General features: G+C 38.0%; 1 protein-coding gene across 1 annotated transcript; it reads right to left on the bottom strand.

Moving 5' to 3' along the window:
* Positions 1–355: 355 nt before the first annotated feature.
* Popdc3 (popeye domain containing 3) lies at positions 356–22,185 on the bottom strand. The gene is made up of 4 exons (XM_046432306.2): positions 22,008–22,185; positions 3,539–4,264; positions 2,485–2,593; positions 356–1,268 (listed from the first exon to the last, which is right to left on the bottom strand). Exons 2-4 carry the CDS (start codon positions 4,021–4,023, stop codon positions 975–977), a joined length of 888 nt encoding a protein of 295 aa, XP_046288262.1. The 5' UTR covers positions 4,024–4,264; positions 22,008–22,185; the 3' UTR covers positions 356–974.
* Positions 22,186–23,651: the final 1,466 nt, after the last annotated feature.

Raw genomic sequence — 23,651 nt, 5'->3', positions numbered from 1 at the left:
ATCCCATCTGTTACTGGATGTACACTCAGTGCCCAGGTCTGTACTGAAGTCATAGAAAGTATCCAATACCTACTTATTAAATGTGTATCTTTATATTAAAATAGCCTGCACATCAATTTCAGAAAACCAGAGACAAAGACAGAGACCAGAGCTACAAGTAAGGATGTGTCTCTTTCTCAACATCTTCTTCACCAGACTGTAGGAATGGTGTAAGGCAGACTCCTGGGGGCATGTGGTGGGCTGAGTATTCACCATGAGGCTTTGTCTAGTCAAACCACTGACACTTGACCTTTCAGCTGAACATTTGAAATTGAAATGCTGTGCAACATTTTCACTATTTGTCTATGGGCAGTCTTTTAAATTCAGTAATTATTACGTAGTTTTATTTCCTGTGTAATGCCTCTTTTTAAATGGTATTATAAAGATTAAGCTTTGGACTCATTTGTAGCAAGAAAATAGTCTTCAAGTTTGGCATATTGTTATCTTTTGCATTTATTCTAGTTTTTAGGCATATCAATTAACTTCACATGTAAAATAAATAATTGCTGCTTACCATGGTAATACATCTTGCTTTCATCAGAGATTGTAGCCAAAGAGTGAATTCTGGAAATGCTTATGGGGCATTGGCAACCTGCAGTGGTGCTGTGAGAACTCGCAGGCAGCTGCTTGAGAAGCAATGCCTAAGTCAACGGGGCAAGATGATGAAGAATGTGCAATTTACATTCTCCCGGTTCTGATGCAGAAAAGGGCAAACTTCCCACAGTTATGCATTGCCTTCCCCCAATGGTAACAATAAGAAATATAAGAACAATTTGTAAAATTTATTCACAACACAAAGTTGAGATGACTGAAACAGTTGGTAGTGGCCTCTTGCCTCTGAATTCGTTTTATAAAAATATCAGTGAGCTCAATTTTCTTTATTTTTCTATTTCATTTGGGGATTGATGAAGAGTCTTTTTAGTAGTTAGAAAACTTCAGACTTTGATGTCATTCATTACCATTTCCCTGGAATTCCGAAACTGTTCTGTCAGTGGCAATCGGGACATTTGTGGACTTGACATGTGATAGTAGTTGGGTAACCGAATGTCATAGTGGTATCTTTTTCCTACATACACCCTGTCATTCAAGGCATAGAGTTTATCTGCAATGTCACTGCCAATTAAAACCGAAAACAGGCGGGAGATGTAACGATGCTGAGCAAAGAGCAAATATAATTTCTTTCTCCTCCAGGTCACATATCGACAATCAGTTTCTGCTGTGAGGGTTACCTAAAAAACACAAGACCACATGTAAACAAAGATTAGGAAACAAGAAACCAAATCACATTTTTTCTGCTCCAAAGTTTGAGGGAGTCTGACTTCATGTCTTCTTTAGGTTAAAATAATCCCACTAACACGCAATATATTGTAAAAAATAGAAAAAGAAAACCATATAACTTATTATGATATACATAATTTATAATATGAATACTTATAATGTTGTGTTCATCTCCAGCTTACCTATTTTTCCAAGTTTGGGGATTTATATTTTGCATTTTATTGAAGGCAGATCTACTTGATATTATAAACATAAAGTTGTCTATTGTTAGGGAAGTAAATCCACATCAATTCTGAAGACTGTAGACATTTAACCCTGAGTTTCTGTAGTACAAAATTTATAGTTCTGTTGTATACAATTTATATAACTATTTTGCATATGTATATTAATTTGTATTTACATGCATGCATATGTATTATCAATCCATAGGAAAAAAGTATAACATAATAAATGGAACCCACCAAAATGATTATATTTCAAAACTACTGCTATGTGATGGCACAATAGTAACAATAAGCACTTTGATGGTAGAAGATATCTCAAGTTCATCAGCATCTTAAATTTTTAAAACATTTATTTTGTAATCAGTGCAGTTTTTTGTTCTTGCTGTTTTCTAAATTGTCACACTGGCAATTTTTAGGCTATAGTCAAATCTCGATTAATTATATTTTAATTCCTAAATATGCAGTTATACAAAGGAAAGCTTAAGAATATTTATCATTGGGCTGGGGATGTGGCTCAAGTGGTAGCGCGCTCGCCTGGCATGCGTGCAGCCCGGGTTCGATCCCCAGCACCACATACAAACAAAGATGTGTGTCCGCCGATAACTAAAAAATAAATATTAAAATTCTCCCTCTCTCTCTCTCTCTCTCTCTCTCTCTCTCTCTCTCATTCTCTCTTTAAAAAAAAAAAAGAATATTTATCATGGTTCCTTTCTGTCTTAGGGAACATCTATTTTCCTTGTTGCTGGACCTGTATGGCAGGCGGCATTAATCAGCAGGAGTCAAACAGAATTGGGAATTCATGTAGGTTGCAAAGTACATCCCAAAGTTAAATATAATTATTCTTGTGTTATCTGTTGTTCTACTTGTTTGTTTACTTATTTTTAAGCAGACACTGTTCATCTGTTTGGAGAGAAGCATTAACTATGAGGTCTGTGTCCCTTACCTGAAAAGTGCCTTCCTCTGTGGGTCTCAGTGAGTCCCACTCAGGAGAGTCCAGGAACTGGAAGGGGTAAATGTAGTGCAGAAACTCCCCATCAACTGTCACTCTGATCCTACCAAAACATAAGAACGACATTTGAAGGAAGGAGAAAGAGAACACATCACTGGGGGTAGGAGGATGGAGAAATGTGCTTCAGATCTCTGGTGACTTTTTGTCCTTTAGAATTTTGAAGGGAAAAATACAAAATTCATGCATCACAGTAAGTGACACAATATCCTGTAAAATTCACATACTGATGTTCTTCCCTTGGAAACCTGGAATATGAAGTGAAATCCATCAGAAAGTTTATCAAGTTGCACCCTTATGGTTTGTGTCCATTTGTTTGTGTACAGTATATGTTGACAAGTTTTGATGCCCTTAGTCAGATTTTAAATTAAGTAGAACATTTAAGAGCATCATGGTGTTCTGCCATAAATACCTCTGTAAACTAAAGTTTTAACCTTTTCAAATATGAATAAACACACTATTATTTCTTCCCCAAAGTTTTTCAAAGTTTATATTACTATATTTATTCTTGAAGTTCTCCTATCTTCTAACAAGTGGGCAATTGCAAGAACTTACCGAATAAATTAGATAATTACAAAAACAAAAGTTCTCTGTTATTTAAAAGATTACCCTAACAAAGAGTCTATTTAAATACCTTTAAATAAGTATTTTTAAAACATAAATATTCTATTAATTCAAGGAGGCATCATCCTCTTTTTGACTTGCAGTGATCAGCTATGAAACCAATATTGTATTCAGATAAATATATTCATCCTTTTGTTTTTAAGATTCACATCATTTGACTTCTAAGATGAAAGAGTAAGCCTCTGGATCACGTACTGCTTCAAATAAACAAAGCTTACATCTAGGCTTCACATCTCAAAAGACTTTCCCAAGCATCTGGGTGCAAAATGCCACCTAGGACTATGCTATAATGGAGAAATGTAGTGCAAAGAAACACAGATAGATAATTCATACAGAGGAAAGACATGCAAGCACCAAGGGTACAAACCTTCCTGAAACAAGCAGGGAGAGTTTATCAATGGAGGTTTTCCCCTGCATGGCATAACAGTGCTCCTTTTCCAAAGTAACCACTTCAGAGCTCAAAGCAATCGTTCTGAAGACGGGCAAAGAGATCCCCAGAGGCTGGAAAAGGGAGCTGTACAACACCTGGAATTCTCGGGCAAAGGTTATGCTGCGAACTTGATATGCAATATGAACAAATTGCATGAAGCAGATGACAAACAGTACAAAATTCCAGGAAAATATGTCGGCAGCACAGACATCTACCCATGCCCAGACCGCGGAGCATAGAAAACCCAGCCCCAGCAAACTGAAGACATAAAGGAGCCCAAAGAATCCACTGCCACCCATGAAACCTACTACAAATAAAATACTGGCAAGATGATAAATGGCTCCTTCGGCCTCTTGCTTCCAGGTTGTGCAGACTGGATGTTCATCTATCAGGTTCTTCCATAAACTTGAATTCTTTTCCATGGCTGTGCTTTGGCTGGTTCACTTTTCAGTTGACTTTAGATGATACTGAAGCAAGAAATTAAGTCCTTTGCTTTTCCATTATCAGAGTCTTCACAAAACCAGAGGGAGCCTGGACACTGCAGCTGACAGTGATTAAGGTTAGGTGGGTGTGGATCTTGAAAAACTAAGAATCCCAGGTTAGTTTCTTCAAGTTCATCTGGGCTCCTGATTTAGACCTAATCCACGAATACTTTGCTATTTTCTGTGCAAGAGAAAAAAGGATAAAAGATCTAATTAAAAAGAATGGAGAGGTACTATATTTAATGAATCAACAGCACTACTTATGTAAGTTGACCTCCTGTTTTCTACAGAGTTAGAATATTTTAAGCACAAATGCCGCTAAGTGTTAATTAAATTTTTATCATATAAAAACATATTTATTAGAATTAGCCTCATATTTTTCAGTGTAGCTAAGTGCTCTGTAATCAGCTTGTAGCGATAGCAGTTGTTCAATCTACTCAGAATCACTTGGGACTAAAATCACAGACTCACAGACTGCCTCCAGACGTGCAGAATTGCTGAGGGTGGGGCCCAGGTGTCTGTATTTTGAACAACCTCCCTATGTGATTCTGATGCATGAATACAGGGTCCTCCATGCCCCACCCCCTTAAAAATATTTTTAATTGTAGATTGACACAAATACCTTTATTTTGTTTATTTAGTTTGTTTTTTTTTTTAATGTCGTGCTGGGGACCAAACCCAGTGCCTCATGCATGCTAGGCAAGCTCTCTACCACTGAGTCACAACCCCAGCCCCCTCCATGGCCCTTTGAGGGATGCTGTCTGATGCTGTTTTTTTACTCTTTAGACATGAAGAACTTGAAGCTCAGAGAGAACGTGTAATTTATCTGAGACTACACAGCGGTCAGTGGCAGAGCAGAACTTTAGCACTGGTGCCCATGTGTTGGATGTCATCATGTAGCTTCTCCCAAAAGATGTTTTAAATTTGGGACTGTATAGTAGGAGCCCTACTAAGTCAATCATCATAAAAAACACAAAATGAGGACTCAGATTTTTAGAACACATAATTGAAAATATTTAGTAAATTAGATTGAAATTATTTCAGAAATATAAATTTAGTATTATTTTGCTGTATTAGTGGTTATTTCAGGTTAAAGGTTGCATCCATATAACTAAATAAATATTAATACTTCTGCTACTTACACATTTATTTACCAGATGGTCAAAAATGTTTCCGACTCTGCTTCTCACACATATATTCTCTACCCTTTCAGCCATATGGTAAAAATGCTAATATGTGATCTGAGTCAGGAAAGAATTAGCCATGATGACAGAACTGCAGGATATATGTATTATTTGCCACCAGATTTCCTAACAGTAAACGGTTTCAGTGTAAAGCATTCATTAGATTGACTTTTTAAAAACACAGAAACATTCAAAAGTCTTGAACTTGTGTGCTATATTTAGCATTTTATTTCTGAAATAAATTTCTAGAACACTTGTCATTGGAGTATCAGATAGCACGGATCCTGTCCACAGGGGCGTGTGACAGAGGGAGGGAAGTAGAGTACCGAGTAGAGGTGAAATGACTTCCTTGGAGTAAAAAGGGGCCCTGTCCTCACCAACAGAACTAGAAACAGGCAGAATGAAGCGCCTGATGTTGCAGTTGTTGTTTTTTTCTTTTTGGTCAGTGATTCTTTGCATCAGGAAATGATGAACTTAAGAATACTTCCAGGTGAATCAGAAAAGAAAGGAAGAGGAAAGCAGAAAGAAAGGGAGGGGAGGAGGGAAAAATTACTCAGACCTACAACTTACAGTCATATTTTTATTTTTACTTGTTTTCAAATACATTTCAAGCATTCTGCAGATCCCTCATTATTCTCTCCCCCGCCCTACTCAATCTGTGAGACCATAAGATTCAAGGCAGACCAGCATCCTGAGCATGTTCGATGTCTCCTCTTTTAAACAAAATACAAAAATCTACACTACTGGATTGTCACAACAAAGAAAAGTTTTTAAAAAACGCAATGAGTAGTGAGAACTGCAAAATAACCAGTCTGCAAATGTCAGTGTCCCTGCTGTTTTACTTTTGAAAACTAGGGTATTTTAAATCAATCAGTTCTTCAGGATACCAAACATAGCCAGGAAAGCCAATATTAAAAAGAATGGCCAGTGGAGCTCTGAACTTTGGTTTGAACTTCCTTAAAAATTTATAATCCTCGATGAAATGTTAAACTGATGCTAAAAGAGAAAGGCCATGGGAAATGTTTGCAGCGATTCAGAAGGATACTTACAGGAATCTTGCCCCCTTAAAAATCTTGATGGGTCGGAGATATTGGGTCCCCTACATTCCAGAAATGTGACCCTGTATGATTATAAGAGGAACTGTGCTTCCTTCCCTGTCTACTTCTGTTTCATTAAGCTGTGACCAGACATCTTTCTATCCTTGACACTATTGCTCAAGCGTGCTGACTTGCCTGATTAAATTACTCCACCAGCCTTTCTCCACTTGGTGTGTTTTTATTCAGTCACCAAAACAGATGTACTTTATTGGAGAAGGAAGAACTGACAGGGGCAGGTGATGAGCAGGAGCGTTTCTCTGATATGTGCCAGCAGCAGCGCTATGTGAATGTTGAAGATGATTCATCAACCAGCTGCCTGCCTTAAAGGCCCTTAGGCCTTAAGTCATGTTTGTGCGTAAATAAATGCTGAAATGCCCCAGTGGCCCAGTGTATTTCTTCCCTAAGCAATAAAGTTGGCCTTCCCTGCAAAAGAAGTGAGTACACTGAGCTACAAATGATGGAGACAAAATTCAGTGCAAATTAACACAATAGTTCCCAGCTCCTAGGCTTTTTTATTTTTCCCCTCTTTAAGTTGTAAGACTGTGAATCATAAAAGGAATCGAAAAATGTAGAAGATAAAGGATGCTCCGTGATAGGCAATATAAAACCCAGTGACAAATTGATCAAATTAGCTCAGACACTGCATTTATCTATTCAAAACTTTTACATTTATTATCTCATTGCATCACTCCCATTGACCGAAGGAGGCAGAATCGGAACTATAATGCCCAGGCTACAAATGAGAAAAGCAGGGCACAGATGGGTGAAGTCACTGGCTTCAGGTAAAAGTCACACTTGAGGTCTGGAGCACAAGTCCCCTTCCAGCCAACTTCATGCCCTTTCCAATAGGCCAAGTCGCCTCTCAATAAGGCTCCGAGTCAAGTAGTACAAATGTGTTGGGAAACCCAAGTGGGAAGGACTGATTTGCCAAGAAAATAAAAACCCGAACAGTGAATATTTAAGACCTGCTATACCTGCTGTACTTCTCATTCCATAATGCTCAGAATACTGGAGACACAACCACTCATGAAATAATCTGCTGTATTGTTAAACATTGACTGATTCCTCCCTTTGATGCTGAAATTCTAAAGGGCAGCAAGGGCAAAGAAAAATGTTCTAGTATGCCTGACCCCTGGCACTCCATGAATGTTGATTGAATACTCTGGGATAGGAAGGCAAGCACTTTGCCTTCTCCATCCCTCTTTATCATGGGATGTCCTAACATTTTCTGTCTCCCAGGGGTGCAGAAGTGAGGAAGATGCCAACATCTGAGATATTTCAGCACAAACACTCTGAAGAGTTGGGGCATCACTTTTTCAAAATGTCTGGCACAACTCCAAATTCACAAGGGAATCCTTTTGTCTGCTTACGACCTTGAGCTTCTTAAGAGCAGTTTAATTACTGCTTTGATTAAAAACAACAACTCTGGTAGCCAGTGGTATTGAGTTAGTTTTGGTTGCTAGGCAACCCACAAGCTCAAAATTCCATCAATATTCTACTCATTAATTAGAATCAGATCCCAACTTTGGTATGTGTCCCATATGCTAAATTCTCATTTTCTCAAGCTCTTTTTTTTCTATTTATCCTTGAGATGGTACATTTACTCAGCAACTATGTGTTAGATATATTTTAAAAGTTATCTCATTTAACAACCCCAGGAGGAAGGTACTATTATCTGCATTTTACAGATGAGAAAATTGAAATTCAGAGAAGGTAAATAAGTTGTTCAAGGTCACATTCCATCCAGGTCTGCTTGATTCTAAAGCTTGGTCTACACCACATTTTTCTGCTTCCACTATACAGAACCAGGATTTAGAAAATGTGGTCCTGAGTCTCCGTTCTGCTCCCTTGGTGAACTTGGGCATTAACAGTAAAGCAGAGCTTATATCACCTATTCTATCCACTTCACATGGTACTAGAAAATTCAAATGAAAAGATTTGTATTAAAATTATTTGCAAATTTTAAAATAACAAACACTACCACTATATTCCTTGCCTGTTACAGATCTGGGCCATAAGGAGAGTATAGTTTTAAAAAAGCCTCTTTGCCCCAGATGATTAGAACTTAAAGAAGAAGTACAGATGAGTTAATTTGGCTGCTATCCATCTTTCAATTATAAATTACAAATTTACTTAGTCCTGCCAGGTGAGCTTTGTGTTTTTCTCCCGTGTTCTGACCTTCTGCTCTACAGGACCCATAACCAGCTCACCGGTCTTCACTTTCCAGAGGCCAAAAGGCTGTTTCTGAAAGCCAACTGCAATTTTCTACCTTGGTGCTTAGTGATTCCCAGCAGATGCCCTCTAACTACTCACATGAAAATCACCTTAGTGGTTAGTTAAAAATGCCCCTTCTCTGGCCCCACCCAGAATAACTGAGCCAGGCTCCCTGAGGTAGGTCTTTCTAAGGAGACCCCTATTGATTCTTATGCATAGTGAAGTGTGGGAGCGTTAATTTATGTTTTTCCTGAATGATCTCTGCTTGCTTACAGGACCTCAGCTTTGTCTACTCCTTGCTGATCCTGGCTGTCCTTCCATGCTATGTTGGTGACACTTTTTGGTTCCTAGTTGTCTGTCCAGGGGAGGGAGCTGGTGTGTGGTAACCACACTGTTCTCTGAGATAACCCACTCTTTCGAGAAGAGTCTTAGCTGTGCCCCTGTAAAGCTGTGTGAATTTAACCTTCCTAGACCTGTTTCCTCACTGGTAAATAAAAGAATTGGACAACAAAATATGAAAATAAAAAATTTAACTCAAATAACATGTCTCCATATGACAGGAGTAGATTATTTCAAACATTAGTAAAATATAGAGCCGAGTGGCAGAGTTGAATTAAGACTGCAGATCATAACACCAGGTTCAAGATTGGGGCCCAACAGTGAACACCATTACTTAATTATTGGCCTGTGTGTGGCCCAGGTACTGGCATGTTTTTTTCACATACTTCCCAGAAATTTTGATGGGCAACCAGGGTGGGGAAGGAACTAAGGAACTAATCTAGACAGGGAAGGCACCACAGCATAAAGGATCTGGTCTTTAAGTCCCAAGTTCTAAGAGGAGAAGTAAGGCATCTTTTCCCTTTGTATGCTACTACATTGGGTCTTAAATGTCTCCCAGAGGCACACGTGTTAAAGGCCTAATCCCCAGCTTGGCACCAGGGGAGGTGGTGGGAACTTTAAGAAGCAGGGCTTGGCGGGGAGCCTCTGGTCATTGGGAGAGTACCCTTGAAGGGCATGTTGGAATCAGCCCCTTCCTCTTCCTTTCTTTTGCTTTCCAGCTGCCATGAGGTGAACAGCTTTACTTCACCACATTCTCTCTGTTCTTATGTGCTGCCTCACCACAGGCCCAAAAGCAATGGAATGAATCCATCATGGATTACACCCTCCAAAACTGTGAGCCAAAATAAACATTTTCTCTTCATAAGTTGACCTATCTCAGGTATTTATTACAGTAACAGAAACCTGGCTAACACGTGTGTTCTTATTTCTGTTCTTTGCTCAGGTGAGGAGGCATTTTCCTTTCTCACACTCATTCCCAAAGGGCTCAAGGCTTACAGATATTTCACAGCAGGTGGACTGACAAGTGCCTTGTACATTCTTGAGTTTTTATAACTTTTGTTATCTGACTACATGACTTTCATCATATATTGCTATATTGGCATATATATGTGTATATATATATATATATATATATATATATATATATATATATAATTTTTTTTCCTTTTAAAGTGTCACAATTTGTTTTTCTCAGTTGGGATACATATTCAAACATTTATTTATTTTTAACATAGAAAACAAATTATGTGTGTGTGATGTATATGTGTGTATATGTATGCTTCACTGGTCATTTTATATGTATATTTTAGTAATACTTTATATATGTTTTTAGAAATATATATATATATATATATATATATATATATTCTAAAATAAACCCAGAGTAGACCTTCAATAAGTGTTCACTGTCTGATGATAATAACAACACTCAGATTAGAAGAAAGCAAGCAGTGTTTAGAATACAGTTTTGGAACAAGCAGGTTAACATGTCAGGAAGCCTAAGTGGAATATGACCAAACTTGAATCAATGGTTTAAATGCTGAATTGGAAAAAAAGGGAACCAAATATCAGATTTTAAGGAAGAAATTAAAGTACCTATTGAACAAAGAAGGGCTGAAGACATTTTAGAATTATACAAGATTTGGAAGTTAGGAAAGTAATCAGAGGAAAAGGGAACTCAGTTTTAGTCATGTTTAACCTTTCAAATCTCAAGACAGACTTGAAAGTTATATACACACAGGACAACTCTGAATAAAGCCTGGAGTTGGCAAGATTATCCAGATCTGAGCTACAGGGACAAATGAGGATTGGAGCTAAATGACCTTGATCAGAGACTTTAGTCAGCACCTTAGAGCTATGCTATCCAATATGGCAGCTGTTAGCCACTTGTGACTACTAAATGCCTAAAATGTGGCTAGTCTAAATTGAGATGTGTTGTTCACAATGGATTTTGAAGATAGTATGAAAGTAAAAGTATGTCTTTCATGTTTTTCATATTGATTATATGTTGAAATGAGTGTGTTATGGAGATATTTGCTTCAATAAAAGCTATTATTAAAGCTATGTTCACCTGTTCTCACCTTCATAAATATGTTGCTACTGGAAAATTAAAAATTACACGTGTGGCTTGTGTTATATTTCTGTTGGACAATGCTGGTCTAGAGCCTTAAGGAAGAGAGACAGGAAATGGAAAAACTTGGCATGATCTCTGCAAACAGTGCATATGTATAAGGCATCCATGCATAAATAAATTATCCAAGATTATGAACAGAGTTGATATAAATGTAAATGATATTGGCTACAATATTCAGATGCCACAGTCAGTAAGATGTTACCCAAGGCATAGATGTCACCATCTGGTTGATGCCTTTTGGTTGGCCAACCCCCTAAAGCTCTTGGCCCCTTTACCCTACCAGGGGAAGCACGCTTCCTCCTTTTGCCTTAGGAGAGTTCCATTTTCCCAAGCAATTATGTTACTTGATTCAATTTTCTCATCTCATCTCCAGTGACACCTCCAGTATACATTGAAAATACCACATAATCCCATAATTTTTATACAGGCAATTGGACTGTGTCCTTCTGGATTCCAGAGGGTCCACACCAGCTTGTGCTTCCACAGAATGCATGGAGATTCCTCATGCACCACTGGTCCTATAGGCTGCAGCATGCCTTCTATCCTACTAACCATGAGAGCCTGGAGTCTCCTTGACACTTTCACAAAGCATACCCATAGGCTATGCTGGACTTTTCCAATTCTTGCGTCTCAGTTGATATCACATTTTATTATCTCCAACCACGATTAATCTCTTACTTTAGCACATACTATAGTAGGAAGAATTCTAAGATGGCCCTCAAGATTCCTTCATCCCCATCACCACACAAGGTGGATATGCCCTGTATAATTCCTTCCAAGGTGGGCAATATTTGTGTATGGGATGGGATAGATGTTCCTTTATTTAGGTAACATTATGTGGCAAATGGTGACAGAATAGTCATTCCCATGATGATGTTAGATTATGGAGGACTCCACATAAGATTGAAGAAGGACTAGAAATCAGAGATGTGCTCCTGCTATCCTGGAAGAAGGTAAACATCCACTTATGAACTGTTCATGGGGTCCCTGAGGAAAGGAACTGCAGGCAGCCTCTGTGATCTGAAAGAAGTTCCCAACCACCAGGGTAACTTCCAAGATAACCGGAACCTTAGCCTATAACCATCTGAAAGTTTGGAAGAGAACCCCCAAGCTCCAAATGAGAACAAGACATGTGTCTGACACCTTGATTATAGGGTTGTGAGGGGCTGGGCAGAGGATCCAGTTTAGCAGTACCCAAACCCTGACTCCCTGAAACTGAGATAATAAATGTGTGTTGCTTTAAGCCACTATGTGTGTGGTGCTTTTACACAGCAACAGAAGACTAATCACACACACATACAGTTATGACCCCTCACTATGCTTGAGGCTGTTCACTAAACTAATGATCTGCATTACAGATAGGACAAATACTTGATGTTTCACACACATCCAGAGACTGACACTCAAAATACAGTTTAACTCTAAACAAATAAGTCTATAATTCTTCAAATTGTGTGATTCCACTCAACTTTTTCTGTTTAGGTTCTCAAGTTCTTCCTGGAAAACAGCTCTAACAAGACAATATATGCTAGCTAGTTGGCTATATAATATTTTCTTTATCTTTTTGCTGGGTAAATAACCTGGGTCAGGGGAGGCACTTTTGACCCTTACTCCCAACGGGGCATCTTTGGTACACGGAATGCCATGAGCAGGTATCACCCTTATTCTCTCAATAGTGACACTTAGCAATTTTGTGTTATTTTTAATTGCCTAGAGTCAGTTCTGCTAACACATTTGTGATTTCCCAAAAAATCACTGCAGTATGCAAAACTGCAATAAAAACAAAAGGGTTTATGAGAAAAATGGAGTGAGAACTATAATATTAGAAATCTTCATCAGTGGCATATTTTTAAAAGACAGGAATTTAATAAAAATAATAGTACAAACATGACATCTGACCTTTAAAGGACTAGCAGTTTGCTTAGGGAAGTGGCATGGGAAGGGTTGAAGTTTGTAAGTTATTGGGAAGTGGTGGAAGAAGGAATAACAATCTGTTCTCTCTCACATCCTGAAATCCTGGGGCATCTTTTTTTTTTTTTTAACCTTTGAAGTATAGGTCCTTGACGTATGCCTTTATAGTAGATACGTGTTCCATCAAAATTGAAATTTTGATGCAGTAGGTAGCCTTCTTCGGTTACCTTCTGTATTGTCTCTGGGAATTCTTTTGTTTTATCATTTGACATCTTGTGGAGTTTGAAACCACCAACCTAGTAACAGCCACAGCTAGGCCTGAAAAGATCATTTCTGCAGTTGTGGTCATTTCTTTATAAGGTATTCATATAGGGCTGGTGCTTTCTCTCCCATCACAAGAAAAATTGTCCACAGTTTAGTACTCAATCCACATACCCAACAGTCTCTTTCTTTAAGCTTTTTTTTTTTAATCTATCTTTGTAGTACCTAAAGTTATTCCAGCCATTTACCTTTTTCTTTTTGTGGTGTTGTCTCTGATAATCTTCCATGTGAATTATTTCCTTGTTCTTGATTGCTCAAGAGATAACACATATTCTCTTGATTCTTTCAAAATGCTCAGTTGTTTCCAGCTTCTCCTCAATATTAAAGCTTTCCCTTTTACATGCACTATTTGACATTTTTGAACCAAGATGCATAGGAATACTTGGGTGATGAATGAATGTGTTTTTTTTTTCTTTTATATAGGAAAGTTCATAGGTGTGAAAGAGTAGCAAAGATGACTGGGAGGATAATGCACAGAGAACCAAGATAGCTTGCAGATGTCTAAGCTGTGGGTTTGCATTTAGTATTCCTCCATGGCCAAGTTCAGATATTTTCAGTTCAATGCACACACCCTGTCTAATGGACTCAATCATACACAAACAAACATTAAGTGTGCAGTATGCTCAAACTGTTTTCTAATATATCAGCTGTGTCAGAACAATGCCTGTCTTCAAAATATGCAGTGTAACATAACTGACTGTATCATTAACAGTCAAAATGGCAGTAAAATATTATCAATCAATATGTCAATGATTCAAATCCCCTGCCTGACCTCAGGGAAGTTGCATTTTGATGAAATTCATATGTTGACACTATTCAAGTCCAGTTTCCAGATTATGTGGTCTATGTTACATACACTATCTTATATAGCTAAAAGTATATCTTATATGAAAATAAACTATTTAAAACTCATTTAAAGTCAGTTGTTGATTACTAAATTTTAAATAAGTGCTACCGTTTAAAAGACAGTCTAAAGTCTTAAAAGTCAGAAAGCAAACAAGCTTGTCTTTAGTTTCCATCAGAGACTAAAAACATCCTCAATCCCCTCAAGCATCATTGGAGAAGCACATTGTATTAATATATATCATTTTGGATAACAAAGAATAGGTTTATTGAGGTATAAACTAACACATAGGTAGTATTTTTTTCTTTCTAAATCCTTAGTAACAAAACTCATTTTGCCTAAAGGGTATACTGAAATTCTTCTACTCGTCACAAAAAACTATCATTCTCGTATGGGTTTAAGTATTAAGACATAAGTTACATGAAACTGAAAAAAATCTTCACATATAAATTTCATTAAATAATTGAAGTGTTTCATTAAAAAACAATCAGATTTACCCTTTTATTAAATTATCCTGTGAAAATATTTTATTAGCACATTGACCTTTTAATTCCTGTCTTGTTGCATATTTTAATGGTGAATATTTACTATATCTGTCAACAATTCCTGCTATGATACATCTGTAGCTTTACAATTTTGTTAGTTCCACAAAGACTGTGATGAATATTAATACATAGTAGTCAAATATTTCTTTTCTCATTAGATGTTTTTGGTTACACAGAAATCAGTCTTTGGCATTGGCTGTCAATAAGACTGACAGAAAAAAGTCACAAGACCTTTTTATTGAGTTAGTCTGAAGTGGTCAAGAAGGAGGGGAGCATGATGTAGTTAAAGTACAGAACTGGACACAGAGGACCTGGGCTCTATTCCTGGTTCTGGTATTTAACCTCTGGACCTCAGTTTACATCCTTGAGATAAGGAATAGAGTATGCTGTCATCACCAGGGGGACACACTAATGGTTCCTAGACAATGGCAGCCCACATAAATGAGTGAAGCCTGGTAAAAGGAAATCCACCTGAACTGTGTATACTCCATCCAAGGTGCCAGTCCATCCTTAGCCCTAGCTGACTGTGGTGAGCACAGTGTTAAAAGATCATCAGGTTGTGCAAAAAAAGCCAGAAATCCAGAGTTTATTGGCAATCTCCTGATTTTAAAATGCTGGTAAATAATACTGTTAAGAGCTAGGGCTAAGCAGACAAAACTTCAGAGGTCAACTTTGGCTGCAAACTGCCATTCTGCATGTAGTCTTGAGAACTCAGCTGCTAAGATCTGTATCAGGTGAAATAAATCTAGACTAAAATAACTATATTTACATCTGTTTATTGTTATCTTTCTCATTCCCAAACAAAAGTTCTTTTTCAGGAATTATTTTCCCCCACAGTGAAATCAAAATCTTTATATTCAATTTCCTTTCCTATCTGACTAGGCATTGGTCAAAGATAATGCATTAGTTGATGGGCTTCCTTGAGTTTCTAAGATTTCATTTAAATTTGAAAATGAACACAAGGAACAGAAAACAAAGCTTAGCTTCTACAATAAGATAAAATTCCAAACAGAAGGTTTAAAAGTGTATTTGTTTATCTCTTTTTTTTTCATGGAGATTAAATTTCCCTTTGTAACAGAGGAAACAGGAACTATCTATCATTCATGCACCATGGCTTCCAGAATAATTATAATGTAACATGTGTTTGGAGCTTGGTTTTTATTTTTTTTTTTTTATTTTTTTTTTTTTTAATTTTTTATTGTGGGTTGTTCAAAACATTACAAATTTCTTGACATATCATATTCCACACTTTGATTCTAGTGGGTTATGAACTCCCACCTTCACCCCATATGGAGCTTGGTTTTTAACATCATCCATCCCTGATCTTGAATGGAGAGGAAAATATTAAGTAAAAACAACCAACATCTGTTGAGCAGTAACTGTCAGGACTTGCATTCATGAAGTACTCAATCTATGTGGTTTCATAGCTGTGCAGATCCTGGGGACTTGGGGAGGTAGTGGCAGCTGAGCAGTATTTTTTCCTGTTTCAAGCAAGGAAACCTCTTAATGAAAGTCTGTATGAAAGACTTGCCCAAGTTAGAATCCTGACATCTTCATTCCTGGCCTATTGTTTTTTATGCCACGCTACATTTTTTGTTTATGAATGAATTACTTTTTTTTTTTTTCCTATTTGGGTACTAGGGATTGAACCCAGGAGTGCATTACCCTTGAGCTACATACTCCCCCACACTTTTCATTTTTATTTTGAGACAGGGTATGGATTGCAGGTGTGGGCTACTGGGCCCAGCAATGAGTTACAATTTTGGGGTGGGTGGGTACTAGGGATTGAACCTAGGGCCGCTTAACTACTGAGCCACATCCCTAGTCCTTTTTTATATTTTATTTTGAGACAGGGTCTTGCTAAATTGCTGAGGCAGGCCTTGAATTTGAGATCCTCCTGCTTTAGCCTCCTGAGCTGCTGGGATTATAGGCATGCAGCACCACGCCTGGCATGAGTTACATTTTATTTGTTTGTTTTGGTACTTGAGATTGAACTCAGGGGCACTGGACTACTAAACCTGGTTGGCAGCCCTGTTTTGTATTTTGTTTAGAGACAGGGTCTCACTGAGTTGCTTAGTGCCTCGCAGTTGCCGAGGCTGGCTTTGAACTCACGATTCTCCTGCCTCAGCCTCCCAAGCTGCTGGGATTATAAGCGTGTGCCACTGTGCCCAGCTATGAGTTACATTTTTAATCATTAGACAATCATTCTGGAGAAATAAATACAGACCATAAATGATATGGAGGACAAAGATAAGATGTAAGAATTACGGGTGTCTTTGAAGTAGAAAATTACAAAATGGAAAGAAAAAATAAAAGGAAAAAAATCATCTTGAAATTAGGAACAGGTTATTCCTATAGAAAGGATGTAACAAGTTCCATGAAAAAATAATGCAGAACTTAACCATGATGTAGACTAGCCAAGTTGTCAAATTAAGCAAGTCATTTGCAGAGGGGGAAAATCCAGATGCTGACCTTAGACTTCTTTACAGCTACATTAGATACCAAAAGCAAATGGAGCACAGGCTATATAATTCAGAGGTTAGGAGTCTTTGGCTGGACAATGTTACAACTAGTCAAACAGTGATTCAAATATAGATACTTTCCAACCATAACAAGACACTGAAAATGAGCCCTTTTTTAAACACTCATGTGAGCACACACACACACAGAATGGTGCCAAAATCTAGCCACGGATATATGAATCAAAAAATTTAAAAGTTGATATGTAAGATACCATTGTAAAAGGACCAGTAGATAGCGGTGATTCTATTTAGTTATAAAACTAAAAATAATGTAAAAAATGTCTGAAATGAGGCTTGTAAAACAGTACAAATGTATGGATCCTGACAAGATGAAAACATAAATACATGAAACAAAATTGGGATAGGAGGAGTGAAAGTATGGGAGGGATAGATTAAAAGTGCCAGCGCTTTGTCTTTTCTAACAGGGAGCCACTGATTGTCCAAACCAGTACATGTTTTAAACAGTCTGATCTTGAGGAGTATCCAGAAGCCTTTTAATCTGGAAGATTTGTTTAGGACCTATTGTTACCTCTTAGTATAGAGGAATACTGATGATAAGTTCACCAATTTCTCCATTTTCACTACAGTTTTTTCTTTGTATCTTTGTTATGATGTGTGTGTGTGTGTGTGTTTTCTTTATTTAGAAAATTCCATTATTATTCTGTAAAAAGAAAAACTTGAGACAAATTGAGTTTATTTGAACAAAAAATTATCCACGAATCAGGCAGAATTTAGGACCAGAAGAGATTCACAGACTTCTACCCAGTAGCTTAAGTAGCAAAATTTCATAGGCTAACAGGGAGGCAAAGTAAAGTAAGAAATCACTTGACTGGCCACAGTCATGGTATGATGAGTTGACTGCCTATGATTGGCTGAAACTTGGCTGTTTGTTACCAAAAAATACACTTTTATATAAGGTTTTGTTTCTTTACACACAAAATTAGGCTGCAGTTTGTTATAAAGGAATTCAAAGTAGGGAGACAGTTTATTTAATAACCCTACTTTTTTTTTGTAAAGTATTTCTGTCTTTTTTTCAACATATCTTGTTTGTATAAATGCATAGACATAGAATGATTTTCCTTTAATGTTAAAGATGAGTATTTCTGGATAGTGACACTATTTTTACTTTTCATAAATAGTACCTGCATTATTTGTATTCTTTATAATGATATTAGAAAACAATAAGGTGACTTTACATTGGAAAAATTTTAAATATAAAAATTTTAAATAATACAATAAAAATCCATGAATGGAAGAACCAGAACTAACAAATATCAACTTTGTCATATTTCTTTAGATTTTTTCATGATAGATTTCACAAAATAATTGATGATCAACATGGATTCTTTTCTCCACACCATCCTTGGCCTATCTACTCCCTATGTATAATTAGTTTTTACCCATATTTAAATACCCAAAATAAAAAATAAATACCCAAAATACATATACTAATAAGAAAATCATAATTAAAAATGAAATGCTGAATTAGAAAGGTTTCTTATAATGTCCTCTTTTCAGATTCACTTAAATTTTGTTTTCTAATAATTTTAAACACACACAAAATAGTATAAAGTAAATTCATTATGCCATATAACCATTACCCAGATTCAAAAAATACCAAGATTTTTCCACATCAAAATTTTGAAATTAAAAGCAAACATTGAAACCTACTATTCTGCCTACAATTTATTCAGACAATAAACACCTTCTAAGGAGGGCAGAGAGAACCAAGATTATCTGTGCTCTTACTAAGCACAAGCAATCTTACTAAGTGCAGGCACTAGCTCTCACACACACCAAACTACCTAGGAGTCACAGCATCTCCACAATCTAAATATTATTGAGTATCCCTTATCACCAATGCTTGGGACTTGAAATGTTTCAAATCTCAGGTTAAAAAATATATATATATATATATATATATATATATATATATATATACACACACACACACACATATTATACAGATATAATATATATATTATATACATAGATATAATATACATATATTGTATATACCAGTTGAGCATTCTTATTTCTCCCCAAATCCACAATCAGAAATATTCTAAAATCTGGAACTTTTTCACAATCCTACTGGCAGTCAAAGAGTTTCATATTTTGGAACATTTTGGAGTTCAGATTCTTGGATTAGGGATGTATCAGCACTGTGCAGAATAGAAAACAAGGCTCAGAGAGATGCAGATTTTCCTTCAAGCTTAGCCAGTGGCTTGTCCTTCTAGTACTGTTCCACAGTTCCTTTCCTCCTTGGCCAAAGTCAGTGTGTGGGAGCCACTAGAGGTTATTGTTGGGTTACAGAACACAAAATGTCATGTCTCATTTTAGGTCTGTGAATTAATCCTTGGGTTCTCTGGGTTGGAGAAAGACCCAGCACTGTTACATGTAGGTGATATAAATCAGCAAATTTTGGTTATTTATTTCAGAAAATACCTGTTGTAACTTTCAAGATATTTTCCTACGACTATTCAGAGAAATATTTTCCCTTTTTCTTTAAAAAAATCAAATTCATGGCTCAATATACTCTTCTATTACAGGTAAATTAATATTCTGTATAGCCCATAATCCCTGTTGGCCAATACCATAATTACAAAACAACCTCAATTTAAATTTGCAGGTTTGCAAATCTATCAGATATTTTCCAAAGCAGTTTTGAAATTTCTTGCCTACCACGTTGCTTATATATTGTTATATACTGTAGCAATGGCTTCATAACATTCTTAATGTTTCTTGCAGACTGTTTCAAAATAAACAGGCAGGAATGCTCTAGAGTGTCAACACCCTTAAGCCAGTCCTGTAATAAATGGTAAGAGATTTTTGGGTTCCCATGACACATTTTTACTTGTTTAGAAGCACAGGGTGTACAATGATTCAGCTATTTTTTTTTTTTTAGTTGTAGATGGACACAATATCTTTATTTATTTTTATGTGGTGCTGAGGATGGAACCCAGTGCCTCACAAGTATAAGGCAGGTGCTTTACCACTGAGCTACAGCCCCAGCCCCTGATTGAGCTATTTTAAGAGACTTATCTATATGACTAAAGAAACTCAACTATCAAATATCTCCCATTTAAAAGGTACATTTTGAAGACAGATGATCTTAGCCTACATTTCAATTAATATTTGTGGTCCCAACTCTTGAAGACACAAACACAAAATTTTTCATAGTTTATCTAGATCTCTTAATTTTGCAAATATAGTAGCTGAGATCCAATTTTTGTTTATGTAGTTTTTGTTTTTCTGATGCCATAAAGAACAATATCAAATTTCTATACTATCATAAGACAGTTTTTTTTTCCCATGCAACAGTCCCTATCCTTAACACTAAAAGAAAAACAGCCACTAAACTTAGTGTGAATAGGCAGCCATAATATTTTAAGGCTGCCATAAAACTCAATTGCGGTTTGCAGCCTTTCAAATTTGAAATGATGGAAGAATCAGAGTGAAAATTCAGGAAGGAAGCTTAGTAATTTAAATTACGTTCAAAAGTGGTCTTCTAAAGATTAACATTAAACAGGGATGAGAGGTGGGAGGGAAAGGGAGAGAGAAGGGAAATTGCATGGAAATGGAAGGAGACCCTCAGGGTTATACAAAAGTACATACAAGAGGAAGTGAGGGGAAAGGGAAAAATAATACAAGGGGGAGAAATGAATGACAGTAGAGGGGGTAGAGAGAGAAGAGGGGAGGGGAGGGGAGGGGAGGGGAGGGGAGGGGAGGGGGGATAGTAGAGGATAGGAAAGGCAGCAGAACACAACAGACACTAGTATGGCAATATGTAAATCAATGGATGTGTAACTGATGTAAATCTGCAATCTGTATATGGGGTAAAAATGGGAGTTCATAACCCACTTGAATCAAAGTGTGAAATATGATATATCAAGAAATTTGTAATGTTTTGAACAACCAACAATAAAAAATTTTAAAAAAGTGGTCTTCTAAATATACTTCCCAAAAGATTAAATAAAATTTTAAATAACTGAGAAACAGTATTTTTCACTTTTTGCATATGTCTCCTGGCTAAATTAATTCTTTACCCTGACCCTCTTACTGTATTTTTATTCTGTGGCTTCAATCTTTCTAAAATGTAGACCCTCAAAACTATGCCTCTGTAACAGACTTTGGTGAAGAGGAAATTTAGTGGTTTACAAATTTCGTGGTTTTTTTTTTTTTTTCTTTCTTTCTTTTTGGCAGGGGGATCCTCAAGTATAGAGAACAAGTCAGAGCTATCTTGATGAGCAGTTTCTTCGTGCCAACTCTATTTGGAAACACTTGATCCCAGTCAGGGCCTTGGTTTACAGACAGGGGAAAGGAAACTCGGGTGGTGGCAAGACTTCCCCAAGGTGAAACCCCAGACCTTCAGGCCCCTCCGGGCAGCTTTTCTCCCTTGCAAATCTGCCCTTTTTCTTTGAACCCAAAGTGCCTGGGGGTAAAAGAGGGACCTGTGGGAGATTTAGAAGGAGTATTCTCCTGGAAGCCCTCAGGGCAAATGATTCGCCTTTCGGGCCGGCGCTGGCGGAAACCGCAGCAGCTAACCCCAGCCCCTGAGCAGCAGCGAGCCGCGCCACGGGGACCCCGGAGCTCTCAGGAGGCGCGAGTGGGCGGGCAGCGCTGGAACGCAGGAAGGCAAAGCACCTGAGCACCCAGTGGTAGGGGGCCTGGCAGCCCCCACCCCCGGGGCGGGGCCCAAGCCAACCCAAGCCGAGCCTCACTCGCAAAGTTGCAGAAGCGGTTGCGAGGTGCTAGGGTGCGGACAGCTCCGGAAGGCGGAGGCCGCGGCACCCCTGGGCTCCCTCCTTACCTGTCCTTCTCCGGCCCTGCGCGGAGCTCCGGCCTTGCACCAGCAGAAGTTTCCCAGCTGAGTGCGCAGGGCCAGCTGGTCCGTGGAAGCCCTCAGCGCTCGCCCCGCGTGGTCTACCCCGCCGCCGGGCGCAGAGTGACCGCAGCCCGCTTCGGAGCGGAGCGGTGGCGCGGGCGGGGGCCCGGCACGGGCGCGCGCTCCGGGTCGCAGCCGGGCGGGCGGGCGGGCGGGGGTGGCGGCCGCGCCTCGGCCGGACATCCCCAACTCCTCTCCGGAGCTGGCGGTGAGGCCCCTGGGGTGCAAAACTGCTGGGGATCCTCGTGACCCCTGAAGACCACAAAGTTTCCAAAGACGTCCTTCCCGAAGTGTAAATGAATCCAGAATTCGCTATTATACTACGCAGAGAGCAGTGGAGCTAAGTAGCAGAACCAAAAGCCACTGTGTCTGTCCTCTCACCCCCTACTCCACGCACTCCATAAGCAAAATGAAGAGAGAAACGATCAGAGGGGGAATGAGAATATATGGGTGTATAAGAGAGAAAGGTTTACCTCTTCATCCAAATCAATGAGCATGGTTATTCATGTTTCATAGGTTAAGAAAAATGATTAAAGGGCATAAACCAATGTATAAAGAAAAAAATTGAAAACACGACGAAGAGTTCAAATAATAACTGAATGCATGCAATTTAAAGCAATAATCAAGTACTTTTTTTCTTTCTAGGAAATTAGCAAAGTTTTGTTTTGCTTTTGCTTGGGTAACCAAACCACGTGGTGGTTGGTGAGATGTCAGTAAAACACAGCTTATCCAAGGATTTTTCTCCACTACTTCTTGCTCGCTTTCATCTTATATAACCATGTTGCTATTAGTAATTCCAGGAACAAATATTTATTGAGTAATCGGTGTCTCTTCTGAGTCCCAGATTAACCACAGAAGTAATGAATGACAAAATGTCCCTTTTATTGATACTAGAACTAAGGGTCAAAAAATCATATTCCTACATCTCATAAATGGCCAGAAACTACTGGATTCTCAGGCCTTAGCTCTTTGTCTTCATTTTAGGGATTTGTTCAAATGTTGGAAATTCAGTTTGAACTGGATCTAATCCATTATATATATATATATATATATATATATATATATATATATATACACACACACACACACACACACATACACACACACATACATATATACATACACAAGTGTGTGTGTGTGTGTGTGTGAGAAATATGGCTAGGGAAGGGAGAAGGCTCTCAGTTTTGACATCATATGTACTCTGGGTTTAGATCTGACCTCTTATTTAATGTTCTATATTTAAAATTTTTAAGGATTATATTCAGGATTATTATAAACTTAAAAACTCAAAAGCAACAAAGACATGCTATGTGATGGATTCTGGGGTGGCCCCCATGATCCTCTGCACTGATCTTTCGTTTGGAGCCCCTCCCTTTGAATGAGTTGGGACCTGTGACCTGCTTCTAAAAAATAAATATAGTAAAGGCAAAGAATGTCACTCCTGTGACTACAGTTCATTGTAAGACTCCCTCTTGCTGGCAAGATCCTCTAGAGACTGTCCTGTCCAGTTGATGAAGCTGCCATGCTGGAGACCTAAGAGTGGTAAGAAAGTGTGAGTGGCTTCTAGGA

This window comes from Marmota monax, unplaced genomic scaffold (genome assembly GCF_021218885.2).
Source record: "Marmota monax isolate L192 unplaced genomic scaffold, Marmota_monax_Labrador192_F-V1.1 WCK01_AAM20220418_F8-fsc00013, whole genome shotgun sequence".
NCBI lineage: Eukaryota > Metazoa > Chordata > Mammalia > Rodentia > Sciuridae > Marmota > Marmota monax.
The sequence above is the reverse complement of the archived record's forward strand: the minus strand, read 5'-3'. Positions and strand labels throughout refer to the sequence as shown.